The sequence below is a fragment of the Equus asinus genome, chromosome 5, assembly GCF_041296235.1.
Source record: "Equus asinus isolate D_3611 breed Donkey chromosome 5, EquAss-T2T_v2, whole genome shotgun sequence".
In the NCBI taxonomy this organism is placed as follows: Eukaryota; Metazoa; Chordata; class Mammalia; order Perissodactyla; family Equidae; genus Equus; species Equus asinus.
This window is the reverse complement of record NC_091794.1, coordinates 105,953,609-105,968,375: the sequence shown is the minus strand read 5'-3', so window position 1 is coordinate 105,968,375 and position 14,767 is coordinate 105,953,609. Positions and strand designations below refer to the sequence as shown.

At 58.8% G+C, this 14,767-nt stretch overlaps 1 protein-coding gene across 6 annotated transcripts in view; it reads right to left on the bottom strand.

Annotated features, from left to right (window-relative positions):
* Positions 1 to 390: 390 nt before the first annotated feature.
* CASZ1 (castor zinc finger 1) overlaps positions 391 to 14,767 on the bottom strand; it is a 150,295-nt gene continuing 135,918 nt past the window's right edge. For 5 of the 6 annotated variants that reach the window (XM_070511103.1, XM_070511100.1, XM_070511101.1 and 2 more), the window contains 10 exons: positions 14,475 to 14,538; positions 13,003 to 13,157; positions 12,741 to 12,863; positions 11,399 to 11,737; positions 9,667 to 9,865; positions 8,722 to 8,893; positions 7,229 to 7,380; positions 6,917 to 7,058; positions 5,973 to 6,272; positions 391 to 4,042 (listed from right to left, as the gene is read on the bottom strand). In XM_070511103.1, the coding sequence (XP_070367204.1) occupies positions 2,931 to 4,042; positions 5,973 to 6,272; positions 6,917 to 7,058; positions 7,229 to 7,380; positions 8,722 to 8,893; positions 9,667 to 9,865; positions 11,399 to 11,737; positions 12,741 to 12,863; positions 13,003 to 13,157; positions 14,475 to 14,538 (2,758 nt within the window). In that variant the 3' untranslated portion in view covers positions 391 to 2,930. The remainder of the gene's footprint in view (positions 4,043 to 5,972; positions 6,273 to 6,916; positions 7,059 to 7,228; positions 7,381 to 8,721; positions 8,894 to 9,666; positions 9,866 to 11,398; positions 11,738 to 12,740; positions 12,864 to 13,002; positions 13,158 to 14,474; positions 14,539 to 14,767) is intronic. The other variant, XM_044769658.2, reaches the window with a different exon arrangement.

Sequence of the window (14,767 nt, the reverse complement as noted above, 5' to 3'; positions counted from 1 at the left end):
GCCCAGTAGCCCTGCTGTGAGAGAAGGGGGCTGGCCGGGGGCCTGGGGGGGGGGGGGGCCCGTGGAGCCTTTCCCTGAGGCTTCTATGCCAGTGGCTCTGCCCACAGGCGGCTCCCGAGCCTCACTCGAGGGCTTCAGGCAGGGTGGGGGGAGGCGGCCACCCTTCAGCCAGGCAGGGCCCAAGCCCCCCACTGTCTGTCCCCAGCAACCCAGGAGAACTTGGCCCGTTCCCAGGGGTGAAACTGGTTTGCCCCCTTCCCTGCCAGGTTTGAAGGGTGACCTCCTCCCTCCCTGCCTGGCACTCGGAGCTCGGCTGTGGCTGTGCCGCCTTGCACAGCTGGGTCACCGCCAGCCGCTTGGGGCTGATTTTAAAAATAAAAGATAACTTGATAGATTTTTTCCAGTTTTTATTGAGTGAAAATGTCAAACCTTGCATCAGTCATGCAAAAAAAAAATCAAATAAATAAAACACATATATTAAATTTCTAATAGCACTAAATTCAAGTGGAAAAATATTCAGTTCTTAATAACCAGGTGCCGAGGAGACCAGATTCAAGTAATCAGAGCGCACGCTGTTCAGTCCGGTTCTCACGTTCTGCATTTTTTTGTCTCAAAACCTCTCTATATATCTCTATATATCTATATATGTATATACATATAGATATATACACACACATATGTGCATACATATTATTTTATATTTATATATATACACATACATAGTTATAAAACATTAAAAAGAGCATTGGTGGATCAAGCATTGTTTTCCCCACAGAAAGAAAATAAAACAAAAAATTACACATTAAAATTCAAAATGAGCTAGCAATGGCTTATAGTCCTAGTGTGCAATATGAAGGTTACAAAAGGCTAGACTTCGCACTGTAGGCGTCTTCTTTTTTTCTTTTTTTTGTTTGATTTTGCTACATTGAAAAATGTTTTTTTTCCTTTACAAAACTCCTTGCACAGACTCAGCGGTTCGCGGAGGGCACGGAGTCTGGGCGCGTGCACAGCAGCAGCACGTGGTGCCCGCAGAGTTCGGAGGCTCTGGCAGGGGCTGTTTTAGAAATCGACTGGTTTCCTGTTGAATCAGGTACACTCCGTCTGACCACTCCTCCCTCCCTGCTCCCTCTCCAGTTCAGATGGTCCTGGCTTTCTGGCTGTGGGCAGCCAAGAGGACAAAAAAAAAGAAAGAAAAAAGAAAAAGTAAACCACTGTCCCCCAGGCGGGTCGGGTGGGGTCGGGCTCCCCACGGAGATCTGCGGGGAGGTGGCTCCAGGTGACGGTCTGTCTCTCCGCCAGGCTGGGCCTTGCTCTCTCCCTGTGGCCGCATCTCAGGGTCCAACCTGAGACGGGCTAGTAGCCTGGAGTGGGGAGAAGGCGAATAGGAGAAGCGTTGGGCAGCCTGCCCTTAGTCCCTGTCACCCTCAGAGCCACTGGCCGGGCATGTGCCTGCCAGGTGTCCCCCATCTAGGCTTCAGTGACCTCATCGTCTCCAGGAAGGGGGGATGTTTTGAAAAGGGAACCAAATCTGGGTGGGTTGCACTAGTAAAGAAGCATCCCAAACAAAATAATAAAACAAACTGGAAAAAAAAAAGCCCTATTAAAGCCACACGCATAACCAATAGAGAAAAACTCAAATGTTAAATTAACTACAAACTTGTATCAACAGTAATAGTCCTTTTTTCTTGTCTCTACAAAATTCAAGTTAAAAGTTGGAATCACGCAGCTCCCATCAGTGCTAGTGTAAAGACAGCCAGCCTCAAAGGGGCAAGGCCTCTACACTGAATGCTAAACACGCCCACGTGAGCAATTGCACTGGGTCTCCAACCTCAGGGCTGGTCCGGAGGCGGGTCTGGGCGCTCGCTGCCCGCCTGCTGTTTTTCCTTTTTGTTCTATGTAGAATAATAACCTTCACAGGAAAAATACTGTACAACTTTCTCGCATTTTTTTCCATTTTGAATATTAAAGCCCCAAACAGTCGCATCTTTCCGTTCCCACCACCTGGGTGGCTGAGACCCCCTGCGGGCCCAGCACCCCGGCGCTGGCTGCTCTTCCGTTTGTGAGGAACCGAGCCCCCCCTTTCACCGGGCGAGGCTGGGCTCTGGGAGGCACCAGGCAGGCCGAGGTGCGCCCTCCTGGGCTCCAGCCCGCGGGAACAGGTACCCGGCCAGCCTGCAGCAGGGGCAGAGTGACCGGAGCTCCAGGCTCTGCTAATTCCATGAGGTTTCCTCAGCGGTCCCTGTAGTGTCACCCGTGCTGACGCCCGCTGCCCCGCCCCTCCCCCCAGGCGAGGAGGGAGGGTCTTAGCTGCATGAGTGGGAGGCCCGCCAGATGCTACAGGTGCCGGCCCGCCTCTGGTGGTTAGGGGCGGGGGTCACCGTGACCCGCCTGCGCCCGTCCCAGTCCTGAGCAATGAGGAATCCCACCGGCGTGGTCGTGGGGCCCGGGATCCGGCCGCGGCGAGGGGCGCTTGGGGCAGCTGCCCGGTGTCTGCGCCCGCCTCGCCCTCGGGGACCCCTGCTCCCCGTCCCCACCCCGGACAAGAGCACCTTCAATTTCCCTGAAGAAGACCCCCCAACTGCAGCTAGGAAAGGGTCGTTCGGCAGCCTCTGTCCTTCCAGCCGCTAAGCTGCGGGCGGGCGGGCGCAGGGCGGCCCCGGAGCACCAGAGGGGGGCCCCCCCGCCTCTGTCCTGAGACGGACTCGGGGTCCGGAAGCACCGGCGGGGCCGCGGGCCCACCCGGCGGCGGGGGAGCCCAGAGCCGGAGCGCCTCCCGACGCTGAACCACGACGAACACCTAGCTCTGTACAGAGGGAAGCTTTACATATAAATACCATTTCTTACAAAATTAACAACAACAACAAGAGAATCGAGAGGCAGGATCCCGGGCAGCGGGGCGCCGCCCCCTCCCCTCGGCGGCCGGCCCGGGGTCAGGGCGAGGCGGCGGCGGGCGCGGGGGGCGCGGGGGCGCCCAGGGCCGCCAGCTCCGGGCTCCGCGCCCCCGGGCCCGCCGCCGCCTCGGGCAGCGACTCCTCTGAGTCGGTGCGCAGGTCCTCGTCGTCGTCCTCGTCCTCGTCGTCGTCGTCATCCTCCTCGTCATCGTCCTCGTCGTCGTCGTCGTCCGCCTCCTCCTCGTTCAGCTCCAGCTCCTCCTCCTCGTCCTCCTGCGACGACTCCCCGGCCGCGGGGCCGAGCGCGGGTGCGGGCGCGGGCGCGGGCGCAGCGGGGCCGTCGCGGGCCCCGGGGGCGTCGGGCGGGCCGGGGTCGCCCGCGTCGCCCAGCCCCAGGCCCAGGCCGGCCGCGGCCGTCTGCAGGAAGAGCAGGGAGCCGCCCGGCTCGGCGCCCAGCGACAGCGAGCCGTCCAGGCTGACGGCCGGGCCGGGCGAGGCGGCGGGCGGCTCGCCGCGCTCCTGCTTCTCGTGCTTGCGCTTGTGCGAGTCCATCTGCGACATGCCCACGACCGTGTGGCGGCAGCCCGGGTAGGTGCAGTGGAAGTGCGAGCACTTGAGCTTGTACTTGCAGTCGGGCACGGCGCAGTCGGCGCTGGAGCTGAACTGGCAGAAGCCCGCGGCGCTGATCACGTCCTGCTTGCCGTGGTGCTTGCGGTGCGCGGTGACCTTGGTGCTGTCGGTGCAGCGGAAGCGGCAGCGCAGGCAGTGGAAGTGCGTGCTGGTGCCCGAGAAGGGGCAGTCGGCGAAGTGGCAGCTGAGCGAGGCCTTGAAGCGCTTGAAGTCGTCCAGCACGAGGTTGTCCACGCGGTCGTGGTGCTGCGCGTGCTTGTACATGTGCGTGCGCCCGCAGAACTTGTAGCCGCAGTTCTCGCGCGTGCAGTGGTAGTGGGTGACCTTGAGCGAGAACTGGCAGGCCGCGTCCTTGCAGTCCTCATAGAGGTCGAAGCGCTGGAAGCCCTCCAGCATCATGCCCTCGTCCAGCATCTTGCGAGAGGAGGCCGTCTTGCGCCGCTTGCCAAACGGTGACATGTCCTCAATGATCCAGAAGCGCTTTTTGGCCCCTGAGGCTGTCGGCATGGAGATGGTGTTCCCTGGGGAGGGGTGAGGGAGGTCAGTGCCCATGTGGCTACCATTCCCAGGATCACTCCCACGCAGGGTCCCCGATCCTGGCATGGTGGCCAGACGGCAGCATTGAGGAATAACTCCTCAGCTTCCCCTGGCGCTGGGGGCTTCCCCATCCCCAGAATAGCCAGGGAGCCCCAGGCTTCCCCTTGCGTCATCCCGTCCTCCCGTCTGCAGGGTGACCGCACAGGCGTCTGCTCTGGGTGAGAGAGCAAGCAGCTCTGGGGGATATGATGGCTGCTTCCTGGCCAGTTTGGGTGGGAAGTGAGGACATGTCCTGGCGCTAATTGAAGCTGAAAGGGGAATCTAGGTCGGCAGAGTGTAATTATCCAAGTTGGACAGGGGCCAGGACGCCATCACACCCCTGCCGCTAATGAGGGACAGGCCAGCCCCTTCTCCCACCGCATAACCAGTTTACCCGCTGCCCGCCTGTCTGCACATGGGACCAGCCTACTCGCAACAGGGATGCCAAGCACCCTGGGGCTGTTTGAGGCTATTACTCTCTGCCTCGAGGAGCACCTTCTTCTCCCCTTGGTACCAGAAGGTTCTGTAAGGTCTTGTTGGGGTTTTCTGCCCTCAGTGGGTTGGGAGAGGGCAGCTCTGCTGAGGAGCTGGGACTGGGGCAGGTACTCAGCCAGCAGAGGGATACCCATCTGAGCCCGCCCTCCTGGCCCCACTGCTTCCCTGGACATAGAATGCCCCATTGCCAGGGCCACTGATCAACTGTGTGGTTGTGCTCACTACCCTCTTTTCTGGGATGCACGGCTGCCCCTACAGCTGCAGGGTGAGGGGAGACCAGCCCGAGGGCTGCCCAGGCAGCTGGGGAAGGCGCAGTGGTCCTGGCACTCCCTGGCCTGCCCCAGAAACAGCGGAGAAACCCTCAGGCCCAGCCCTACCCAGGGCGGGGTGGGCATCCTTCGAGCTTCTCCCACACGGCTGACCCACTCGGCCTTCCCTGAACCTGCCTAGGATGCCCGGCCTCTGTGGCACCCCCCTGCTGCACTGTCCATTTGGGGAACAGACCCAGTCACTCACCCTTAGCAGATGAAAAGCAACCAAGGACTATAATGGGGTGGGGGTACCTCGCAGGGGGCAAGTGGGGCCTGGGGCCTGGAGATCCAGGTGGGCGACGAGTGGCTGCTTTGTGTCTGAAGTCTCATTATGCCAGTGACAGATTTCCATGGACTGAATTCCACAAGGTGGGAACCTCTGCCGGGCTCTCCGCCATACCTCTAGGCTGGCGCGGCGCCTGACACTCAGGCAGAGTGTGCGGCAGGAATGAATGGAGGTAGAGGCAGAGCCGGGTGACGCCTGCACTGAGGGACAGGGGAGGCGGGTCCCATCCTTGTGGGGCAGCAGATGTGGGATGGGACGGGGAGACACCTCTGTCCTGAAGCACTGCCTGGGGCCTGGGCCACAGAGACGCCCTCTTCCTTGTTGGCTCCAGGGGTGGGAGTTCAGGCGGGTGTCGGGACTCTCCAAAGCTGGGCAGGTTCCCAGGCACCAGCAACCTTCCTGAGAGCACCTTCTGCCCCTCCCTCGTGCTGGGTCCCTGGTGAAACCCCAAGAGCAGAAGGGACAGGCTCTGCCTTGTCACAGGAGTCCGGGGGCAGGGCAGGCACGACCATTTTGGGGCTCTAGCCAATTGCTGAGATGGGACAAACTCCAGGGAACCCTGGCAGTGGTGTTCTGGCCTGCCCAGTGCTGAGCAGAAGCTGAGATGAGCTGACCTTGGGACAGAGACCAGGCTCTCTTGTCTTGGGGGGTTCTGGGCTGTGAGGGGTGCAGGGTGGCCCTGTCCTTGGCCTGGCAGGCCACAGAAAAGGGCCAGGACCTGGACCCTGGCCTTGAGGGTTGGCTGGGGTGACAGACACTGGTGAGAAGGCGTGTGGGAGTTACCTGCGGCGTCCTGAACTAGGGGGACATCACTTTTTACTGGAGTTGGAGTGGCAGTGACAGGCGGGAAGCTGGGCGGGCTGCTGATGGGGTGGGCCAGGCCCCGGGTGGCTCCGAGAGTGGCACTGAGCAGAGAGTATGAGAGACAGGGCGGAGAGAAGAGACATGGGAGGGATGGGAGGGGTGCCCGGAGCACAGCCGGTGAGAAGGATGGGGTCAGTGGGGGCTGCGGAGCCACGCAGGCAGCCTCGTCACCAGCGGCAGCAGGAGGAGGAGGAAGAGGAGGAGGAGGAGCCTGGCAGCCTGGAGAGGGTGGAAAAAAGCAGAAAAAAAAAAAAAGAAAACCAAAACAAAGAACAAACAAACAAACAAAAAGAACCAAAATGAGAAACCCAATGGCAGAAGCGAGTATGATATGAAAGTATGTGGACAGACGAGGAGCAGAGAGGTGCCACAGAGAAGAGGGGAGGAGGTGGCAGGAGAGAGAGTGGGAGGGGGAGGCGGTGCAGGGAGAGGTCACCATGGGCTTGGGGTGGGCCTGTGGCATAGCCCAGCCTGGGTGAGACCCCACTCTGGCACACAGGGACTGTGCTGGGGACAATGGCAGAAGTGCCGGAAGGAGGGGCAGGGCGGGGTGGCATGGGCCGCCTGCCTGCCCAGGGTCCTCTCCTGGAAACTGAAGCCAAGGGCAGAGTGCAGGGAGATGGGCAGGATGGGAGGAGGTGGCCTCAATGGCCCATGTCTCACAGACCAGCTGGTTCTGCCACATAGTGGCCTGTCCTCCTTTGAGGCCACTTGACCATGAATCTCCTGTCCTAAGATGGACCCAGCAGTCCTGGGCCTTGGGAGGAAGGGCCTGGCCCAGGCTGGAAGCTCACAGGCCCCCGCTGCCGTTTCCTAACCTGCTGCTCACCCGCCGTGCCCCGGTCCCCCAGCTGCCCGCTCACCTGCTGCGGTGCTCTCGTTGCCCACAGGGGTGCTGGAGCAGCTTCGGTCCATGGTGGACGACTCGGAGGACATGGCACCTGGGCTGCAGCCAGTGTAATCCATGTACTCATCTGTCTCAGTGTCCATCAGGCTCGGGGGGCCCTGAAAGGAAGTGGGGGCCCTGAGGAAGCTGGGCTGGGGGCTGTGCTGCCCACAGGGGGCAGGGTGTTGCTTTGGGCAGCATGGCCACCACCTGGAAGCAAGAGTGTAGTGGGGTGATGCCCTTTACCCTGGGCCTGAGAGGGGGCAGCCTGCCTGTGCCAGGCTCTCACCTGGGAGGGTGGCACGCGATCGAAGTTCTTCCCCAGCATCCTCCGCATGTGTTTCCGGGCGTGGGAGGTCATCTGGTGCTTGAGGAGGAAGGAGAACTGGCAGCCCTCCCGGATGCAGTGGAAGTGGCTATTCACCTGGTTGTACTTGCAGCCTACGGACAAAGCCCCACTCGGCCATGAGCCTCCCGAGACAGCCAATGCTTACAGCACCTATTGTGTGTCAGGCACTATTCTAGGCACAGGGGAGTGTGGCCAACAAGGCAGATGGCATCTGGGGAAAGGGCACTTCCCCTGTGATGACATTCCTATGAGGCGGACCTGTACCCCACTCCACCCCTACGAAGTCCTAGGCCACCTGGCTGTCCAAGGCCTGGGCCTCCCCTCTGGTGTACATGGAGGCATGTGACACTGGCGGGCTGGCCCCCATCCCCTCCCCACACATTGAGAGGTCCACGGGCTCCAGGGCAAGGGACCCTAATGACCTGTCCACTAGGTCAGCTACCTCCCAGCTAGCCACATGTCCCCACATCTCTGGGGAGCCTGGGTGCTGCCTGCTCCCAGACCTTGTTTAGACGGCTGCAGGCTGGTGGGCCCTCTGCCCTAGCCCCCACCTCTGCTTCGCTCTGGGCTGAGAACAAACAGAACAGGCGGGATTGAAACAGTATCAGCAAAGGGCAGGTGAAGGCCTGCCCGTTGCCATGGCACCTGAGTTGGCCAGGTGTCTTATATCATCCCCTAGCTTTGTTTGGCCCCAGCTACTACCAAAAACACCCAAAGTTGAGTAAATAACGGCAACTATGGAATACCCTGACACCTGTAAGCTAAGCCCAGGAACAGCGTAGGCCACTGAGTGTTGACATCTGTTGCTCTGGTTACCAACTCTCTCCCAGGCCATGAATTCTTTTTGAATTAATACTTGAAGGAAAGGTTTGTTTCCTTTCTTTTCTGGCAGTTGACTTTGAGTGTCTCTCCCTTCTCCTGTGGAAGGGCCCCTGTGCAGCAGGCAGCAGCCTCACCTCTGCTCCCCCAGATCCTGCTGCCATGACCACCTGAGTCACAACAAGGCCTTGCCTACAACCCAGGTGTCTGTGTCCAGCCTGCCTGGCTCCCATCTGCCTTCCAGTTTCTGGTCTCTTCCTGGGCAGATTCCTGCCCCACGTCTGCAGGCCCAGGAACAGGTGGCTCCATCCCGAGGCGGGAGGGTGGGCCTGGATCCCCCTCCCCAAAAGCATCCCCAGGGCAAGCTGGGGCCAGTGAGCTCACTGGGCAGGCCTGTTCCAGGGCTAGGGGCCGGCTTTCCTGCCAGGGGCTCAGCTCTTGGCAACAGAGCTAACATCTGTGACATTTTTAACAAAACATGGAGCCTGATGTTCAGGACAAGAGGTGGGTACCAGGAGAGGTGGCCCAGGCCACCAGGGCCTCAGGGGCCAGAGCCACAGCCCTGCTACTGGCTGTAAATCCCTGCCCCCCGGCCCGCTGCCAGCCTTTGGTACCTAGCCTGCCGCACTCCTCACGCTTCGTAAAGTACTTGAACCCGTTGGCTGCCCGCCGCTCAGCTTTCTCATGCTTCTTTACGTGCCACGGCAGCTTGGTGGTGATGTTGGTCACAAAGTAGCAGCCAGTCCGGAGACAGTGGTAGTGCCCGCGCATCCGGAACTCGCAGTGCTGCAGGGACGAACAGGAGAGTCAGGACCAGGCTCACGACTGCCATGAGCTCCCACCTGCTTCAGGCCTCTGGGCTATGGCAGGCCCTTTGCACTTATGTTCTTCCATGCTCAGAATCAGAAAACACAATTGTGTAAAGACTTTTCATGTGTTAAAAAACAGTAAGTCTCTTTTGTCATTCTACTAAAACATCCTACCTAGCATTCTTGCCATCCCTCTCTAATCCTATACGCAGAGCAGACATCACTGATCCATTCTAGCACTCTCTCCTGTGTGCCCAGATCTAGGTAGACATCACCAACCTCTCCGAGCACTCTGCTATGTCTGTCCAGCTCTAGGCTCAGACTCCTCCTCAATGCACTCTGCCAGGCAGCCCCTACCTGTCTTGGGGGTAGGTCTTTATAGTGAATCTGATCAGCCTTCCTGTCTGGAGCACGGACAGTTCAATCTCTTTATCTGTCTAGTGGGCCTATTTTAAAATTCCAGTGGGCCTCTGGAAAAAGGGAGCATAGTTCCAGGATGGGCAGAATGATGCCAAGTGCACAGTAACTGCCCAGCATGTAGTCACCACTGAGGGATAGGATGAAATGACAGACCTCACAACTGAGCACCAATGTGGACCCTGCCAGGGGCCTCTAGGGGCAGACAGCATCCTTTCCAGAGTCTGGAGGAGGCTAATTCAAAAAGGGCGTGAGAACCTCTGCTGGGAGGAGCTGGTCTGGGGCCCTGCATTCCTGCCCCCCGCCCGCCCCCACCCCTGCTCCCATGCTGACCTGGTTGGGACAGAGACACTGAAGGGAGTAGTAAGCAAACTGGTCTCGCACGTTCACCAGGTTGTTGTTGGGGTTGATGTGGTCCAGGCAGTGGGACTCGGCCTTGCCAGAAGTTTTGCAGACGTACTTGCAGTTCCCAAAGAGACAGTGGAAGTGGAACTTGTTGGCATACTTGCAGTCCGTTGTGAGGCAAGGATCGCTGGAATGAAACCACAGCCCAGAAGGTCATTGGCATTCCCGGAGCCCTCCCTGCCGACATCCTGACATTTGCTCATGTTGGAGTTCTGCTCTTCCATCCCCAGTGGTGCAAACAAGAGGAATGGCTCCCAGGCTGCCCTCCTGCTCAACAGGACAATTCAGCTGGAGGAGACTACAGATCCCAGCATGCATTCCTGCCTTCTTTTTGGAGCTCTGATGGGGCAGAAGGGATTGCAGTATGCAGGCTGCCCAGAGCATTGCATGCTGGGACACGTAGTTTCCATGGCCACACCTCAGGATTATAGATAAGGATGGCTGCAATAATTTCTTGGATATGAAAATGAGGGATAGTGCTGCCAGCCCTGGCGGGTTGCCAGTGAGGGCCTGGCTGGCATGGACCAGTGCTGCCCTGGATGTGGCTGACTGACAAGGTGCAGATGAGTGGGCAGCCCTACCAGGAAGCTCTGCTACCACAGGGCCCTGGCCAATGGGAATGTGTGCCTAGTCTTGCTGAGGCTCACAGCTGCTGGGACTCCAAGGGTCAGCTCAGGGCTTGGGGCACCCACCCACTCAGGAACTTCAGAAGCCAGCTGAGTGGTGGGGCTGGCAGGGTCAGGGAGAAGTGCTGGGCTGACCCCCATGGCTGTCCTGCCGTATGAGAAGCAGCCCCTGCCCCAGAGCCCTGCCTCCTGGGCTGCAGACAGGTACGGAAGATGCTGCGTGCCAGTCTTCTGCCATGGCTGGCAACACGGCTGCCCCCCCACAGTGGATGTGGGTTGGGAACTCTGACCAAGTCGGGGGAACTAAGGGCCACCATTCTGGAGAAGTGAACAGAGGAAGGGAAGCTGGGGGAGGGGTGGAAAGGAGCGCAGGTCCCCTTCCATTACGTGGGCCCAGCCCCCGGTGCTCAGAGAGGGAGGACAGCTGCCACTCAGGTGGCGTAGGTTCACATCCAATTTATTACTTTTATTGAGAACAGGAAGCCGCACACATAAGGATACAGAGTCACCGTTCTCGCAAGGAGCCACCACCATTCAGTGAGGAAGGTCCCTTCCACCCCTGAGAGCTCAAACCATTGTGCACGTGGGTGTGGGCCTGGAGTGGGACCTAGCCCCCTCAGCCCCCACCCATGACTTCACTTGCCCTGCAGAGACTCAGCCATGGGCATGAGCCGCAGAGGAGACCAACAAAGAGGCCCAGAGGGAGACGCAGCCCTCCTCACCAGGTAAGGACCACCACTCCCAGCCCACCTAAGCTGGTCCTCACAGTGTTACCAGTGCCCCCTCTGGAACAGCGGCCGCTACCACCACCATCTCCCCCCTCCCTGGGCTCCTGCTCCAGGAACAGGCAGTGAGGTCAGAGCAGCAGCATCTTTGGCTAGAAGGACATTGCCTGATGACCATGTCCCAGAAAGGCTGGGGACAGCCAGGGCTAACTGCAGGGTGAGGAGCAGGGCCTCCTCGACTGCCCTTGCTAGCACCTACTCCCAAGACACGCGGGGCACACGGGACTCCCGGCTCATCGAGGGACTCACTTCTCCTGGAACTGGAGGAATCCGGGTTTGACCTGGGGCTTGGCGTTTTCTAGAGAAGTCGTTGCCAAGGGCGAGGTGGGCAGGTGAGGCACTGACGCTGGAATCTGAGGCATCTGGGGTATGGTGGAAGCCAGCTGCTTCCAGGCGAGCAGGGTTGGGGTGGAGGGCACGGTGGCCAGGCTGGGAGTGGGCCCCTCCAGAGAGGAAACAGTGGCCGTGGTGACTGGAGGTGCTGGAGGGGACGAGGGGGCCAAGGAAGGTTTGGTCTCAGCGGCCGAGGCAGGGAAGGAAGCCTCTGAGTTTCCTTTCACTGCTCCTCCCTCCGTCCGGAAGTGGAAGCTGCGAGAGGCAGAAGAGGGCATCTCAGGTGGGGAGTGGAGAGGACCCCAGAAGGTCAGCCCTTCCCTGGCTGGGCACGCCTGAGGAGGGGTGGGCCCTGCCTGCCTGTGTGCCTGCATATGACCCCGTCACAAGCCTAGGGGCCTGGTGTCCCCCACCTGGTCCCCAGTGCTAGGCGTGTTCCCACCAGGAGGGGAGGACTGAGAGCAAACTGCCAAGTCCTTTGGTCCTGAACTTGGGCTCCCAGCTTGGCCCTAACTACACTTTCCTACTTGTGACCTACCTGATGTGTCTGTCCCCAGCTCCTCCCTACAAGGAGGGGGGCTGGGGCAGCAGGCCCTGGCTCATGAAGCCCATCCTTCCAGAACCTACTCTGAGATTTAAAGGTGGGTCGTAGTCTTCCTAGTCTGCAGAGGAGCAGGTAGGGCTGCCGGAATGGTGAGAGGAGCCTGATCTGGGACTGAGCAAGCAGTAAAGATCTGTTTTAAATGTTTGCAAGTTCCAGGGTCAATTACAATAGGCGGCTGCGCTTGCCACTTTTCAGCTCAATGGATTTTACAAATTAATTTCATTATTTTTAGGCCAAAGAGAAACTACAAATGCAATATGGTGGCTTGGAAAGGCCTTCACCTAGGATGCCTGCCTGGGTCAGAGCTGGGTCTCTCCAGCTGGCTCTGCAGGGAGCATCTGTGGTAGGGCTGACGGCTGCAGCGGGCTGGGTGCAGAAGCAGCTGTTGCTCAGGGTCTCAAGGTGGGGCCTGGGTGGGCTCAGAGGATCTGGTGGGGGGCTGAGCAGAAGGAAGGACAGGGAAGCCCGCCTTTTTGTCAGGTAGCACCTTCTGAAAAGAAGCCAACTCAGCTTCTGAGGTCTGGTGGGAACTGCACACGGGTCCTGTTTGGAAGGCGTCTAGGGGCCTGTGCAGCCCCCAGCCTCAAGCCAGGCTGGGATGAATGGGGCTAGGTTTAAATGCCTCCCCCACCCCCAGCCCCGACCCCCACTCACTTGGCGTGCTTGATGGCCCCGTCCAGGGTGCTGAAAAGCGCGCCACACTCCTCCACCACACAGTGGAAGTGAGCCTTGTGAAGGAAGTCACACTGGGCATCACAGAAGTCCTTGGTACCAAACCTGGCCAGAGGAGCAGGCTGGTTAGAAAATACCCTGGGGCTCTGGCGTGGTGGGGGTGTGTCGTGAGGCTGGGCATTGGCCACCAGGATGGGTAGGTATGGCCCTTCCCTCCCTCTTGCTCTCCCAGCAAGCCCCTCACCTGCGAAGGTACACCTTCCAGGGCTCTGACAGCTTCTCCTGAACGAGCGCCTTCACAGCCTTGCCTAAGAAGGGTGAGGACTCCACGGCGGGGCTCCCCTCTGCTTCCGTCTTGATGTTCAGCAGGCTGCCGAGGTTGGGGTTGCCCTGAGACATCTGTGAGGAGGACAGGGGCTATGCTTGGGGCTGGGGGGCCTCAGGACACAGACCCAGCTGCCCTGGGAGCAGCAGCAGCTCTGGGCCACTGGGGCCTCTTGCACCAACCAGAGCGTTGGTGGTGCTGGCAGCAGAGAGGAGAGGAGCCCGAGCCCATGTGGCTCTGGCTACAGAAGAGCCCTCTCTGCATGGATGCTGCTGTGGACAGCTTGCAGCGTTGCCCAGGCCCCATGGAGATGCCAGGGGTCCTTCACACAAATCCCGTGCTGTAGGATCCATCACTCAAGCTGAGGCCGAGATTCAGGGCACACACTCCAGCCCAGCTTTCCCCAGACTTCGCGGCTCCCTGGTTATTTTCCTGCCAGGTTTTCAAAAGAAGTGCAGGAGGAGGAGGGATGGGGGGAACCCCTGTGAATTCCTTGAGAACAAGAGAAGGCACACAAAGGAGGAGCAGAGAGGGAGGGAGACTCATGGGGTGAGATCACTGCCGCTGGGCGAGGAGGGGGAGCAGGCAAGGGGAGCCCACGTAAAGGTTCGAACCACAGCGGTGTGGGGCTCCGAGTGGAAGGAAAGAAGGGAAGCAGGGGGCAGTGACCCAGAAAGGGAAAAGGGGAGCAGCAGAGAAAGCAAGGGAAGGGGGCAAGGTGGAGGGCAGGGGTGCCGGGGCAGAGCCAGCGGGAGGCTCCTTCCCTGCCAAGGGCCCAGCTGGGACCCCCACCCTGTGAGGTCCGGCTCAGGCCCAGCTCTCCCCTCGGCAGTCACTTGTATACAGTAACCAAATTAATCTTGCTGTAGTCAAATTTATCATGTGAAGGGGGAAAATATATTTGAGATGATGTATAATTTACAAAGACCCTGCATTATTTAAAATAAATATTCTGGAGCAACCTCTGCGGAAGGCGTCCGAAACCATTACTCACCCCGAAAAGTGGAAATTGATGCTTTGCTCCCACTTTAGTCCCCCCTCCCCCACCCCTTTTTAAACAAACAAAAAATATATAAAATAAATAAATAAAATTAATAACTAAGAGCGAAAGAAGTTAAAGGGCTCTGGAAAAGCTTTTGGAGCCCTCCATCTGAAGGGAAAAAAAGGATGTCAGAGGCTGGAATATATTTCTTCAGCCAGTTCATTAAATTAATTTGTAAGCAGTGGCTCTGAAATTATATCCGATGAAAAATGGCCTCAAAATTTAAATGGTACAAACTCATCTTATTAGAGGCAAAACATTAAAAAACAAACACATCCCCCCCACCCCCCAGCACAGCTTTAATTTCTCTGGGTGGGGGAACAGGAGGCGTGTGATGGATGGTCCTTACCTTATTCATAAGCGAGGATAAAAGAGATGAATTTGCTGGGACTGCGTGGCCATTTGATTCATTACTGGAACACACAAACCGAGGGGCTTTAGCTCAGATGTACATGGGACTGAGCCCAGAGACCCACCCCTCCCAGCCCATCCCTGAGCTCTGGCCCACTTGCTACATCTGCCTGGGCAGGACGACCCCTTGCCCAGAGGGGTTGGTCCCTGGCCCTCGTCTGGTCTGGCTCTGAGGGTGCTGTACCCAGAGCCTCCTGCAGGGGGGCAGAGCTGGGAGGCCCCGGCCTCGCC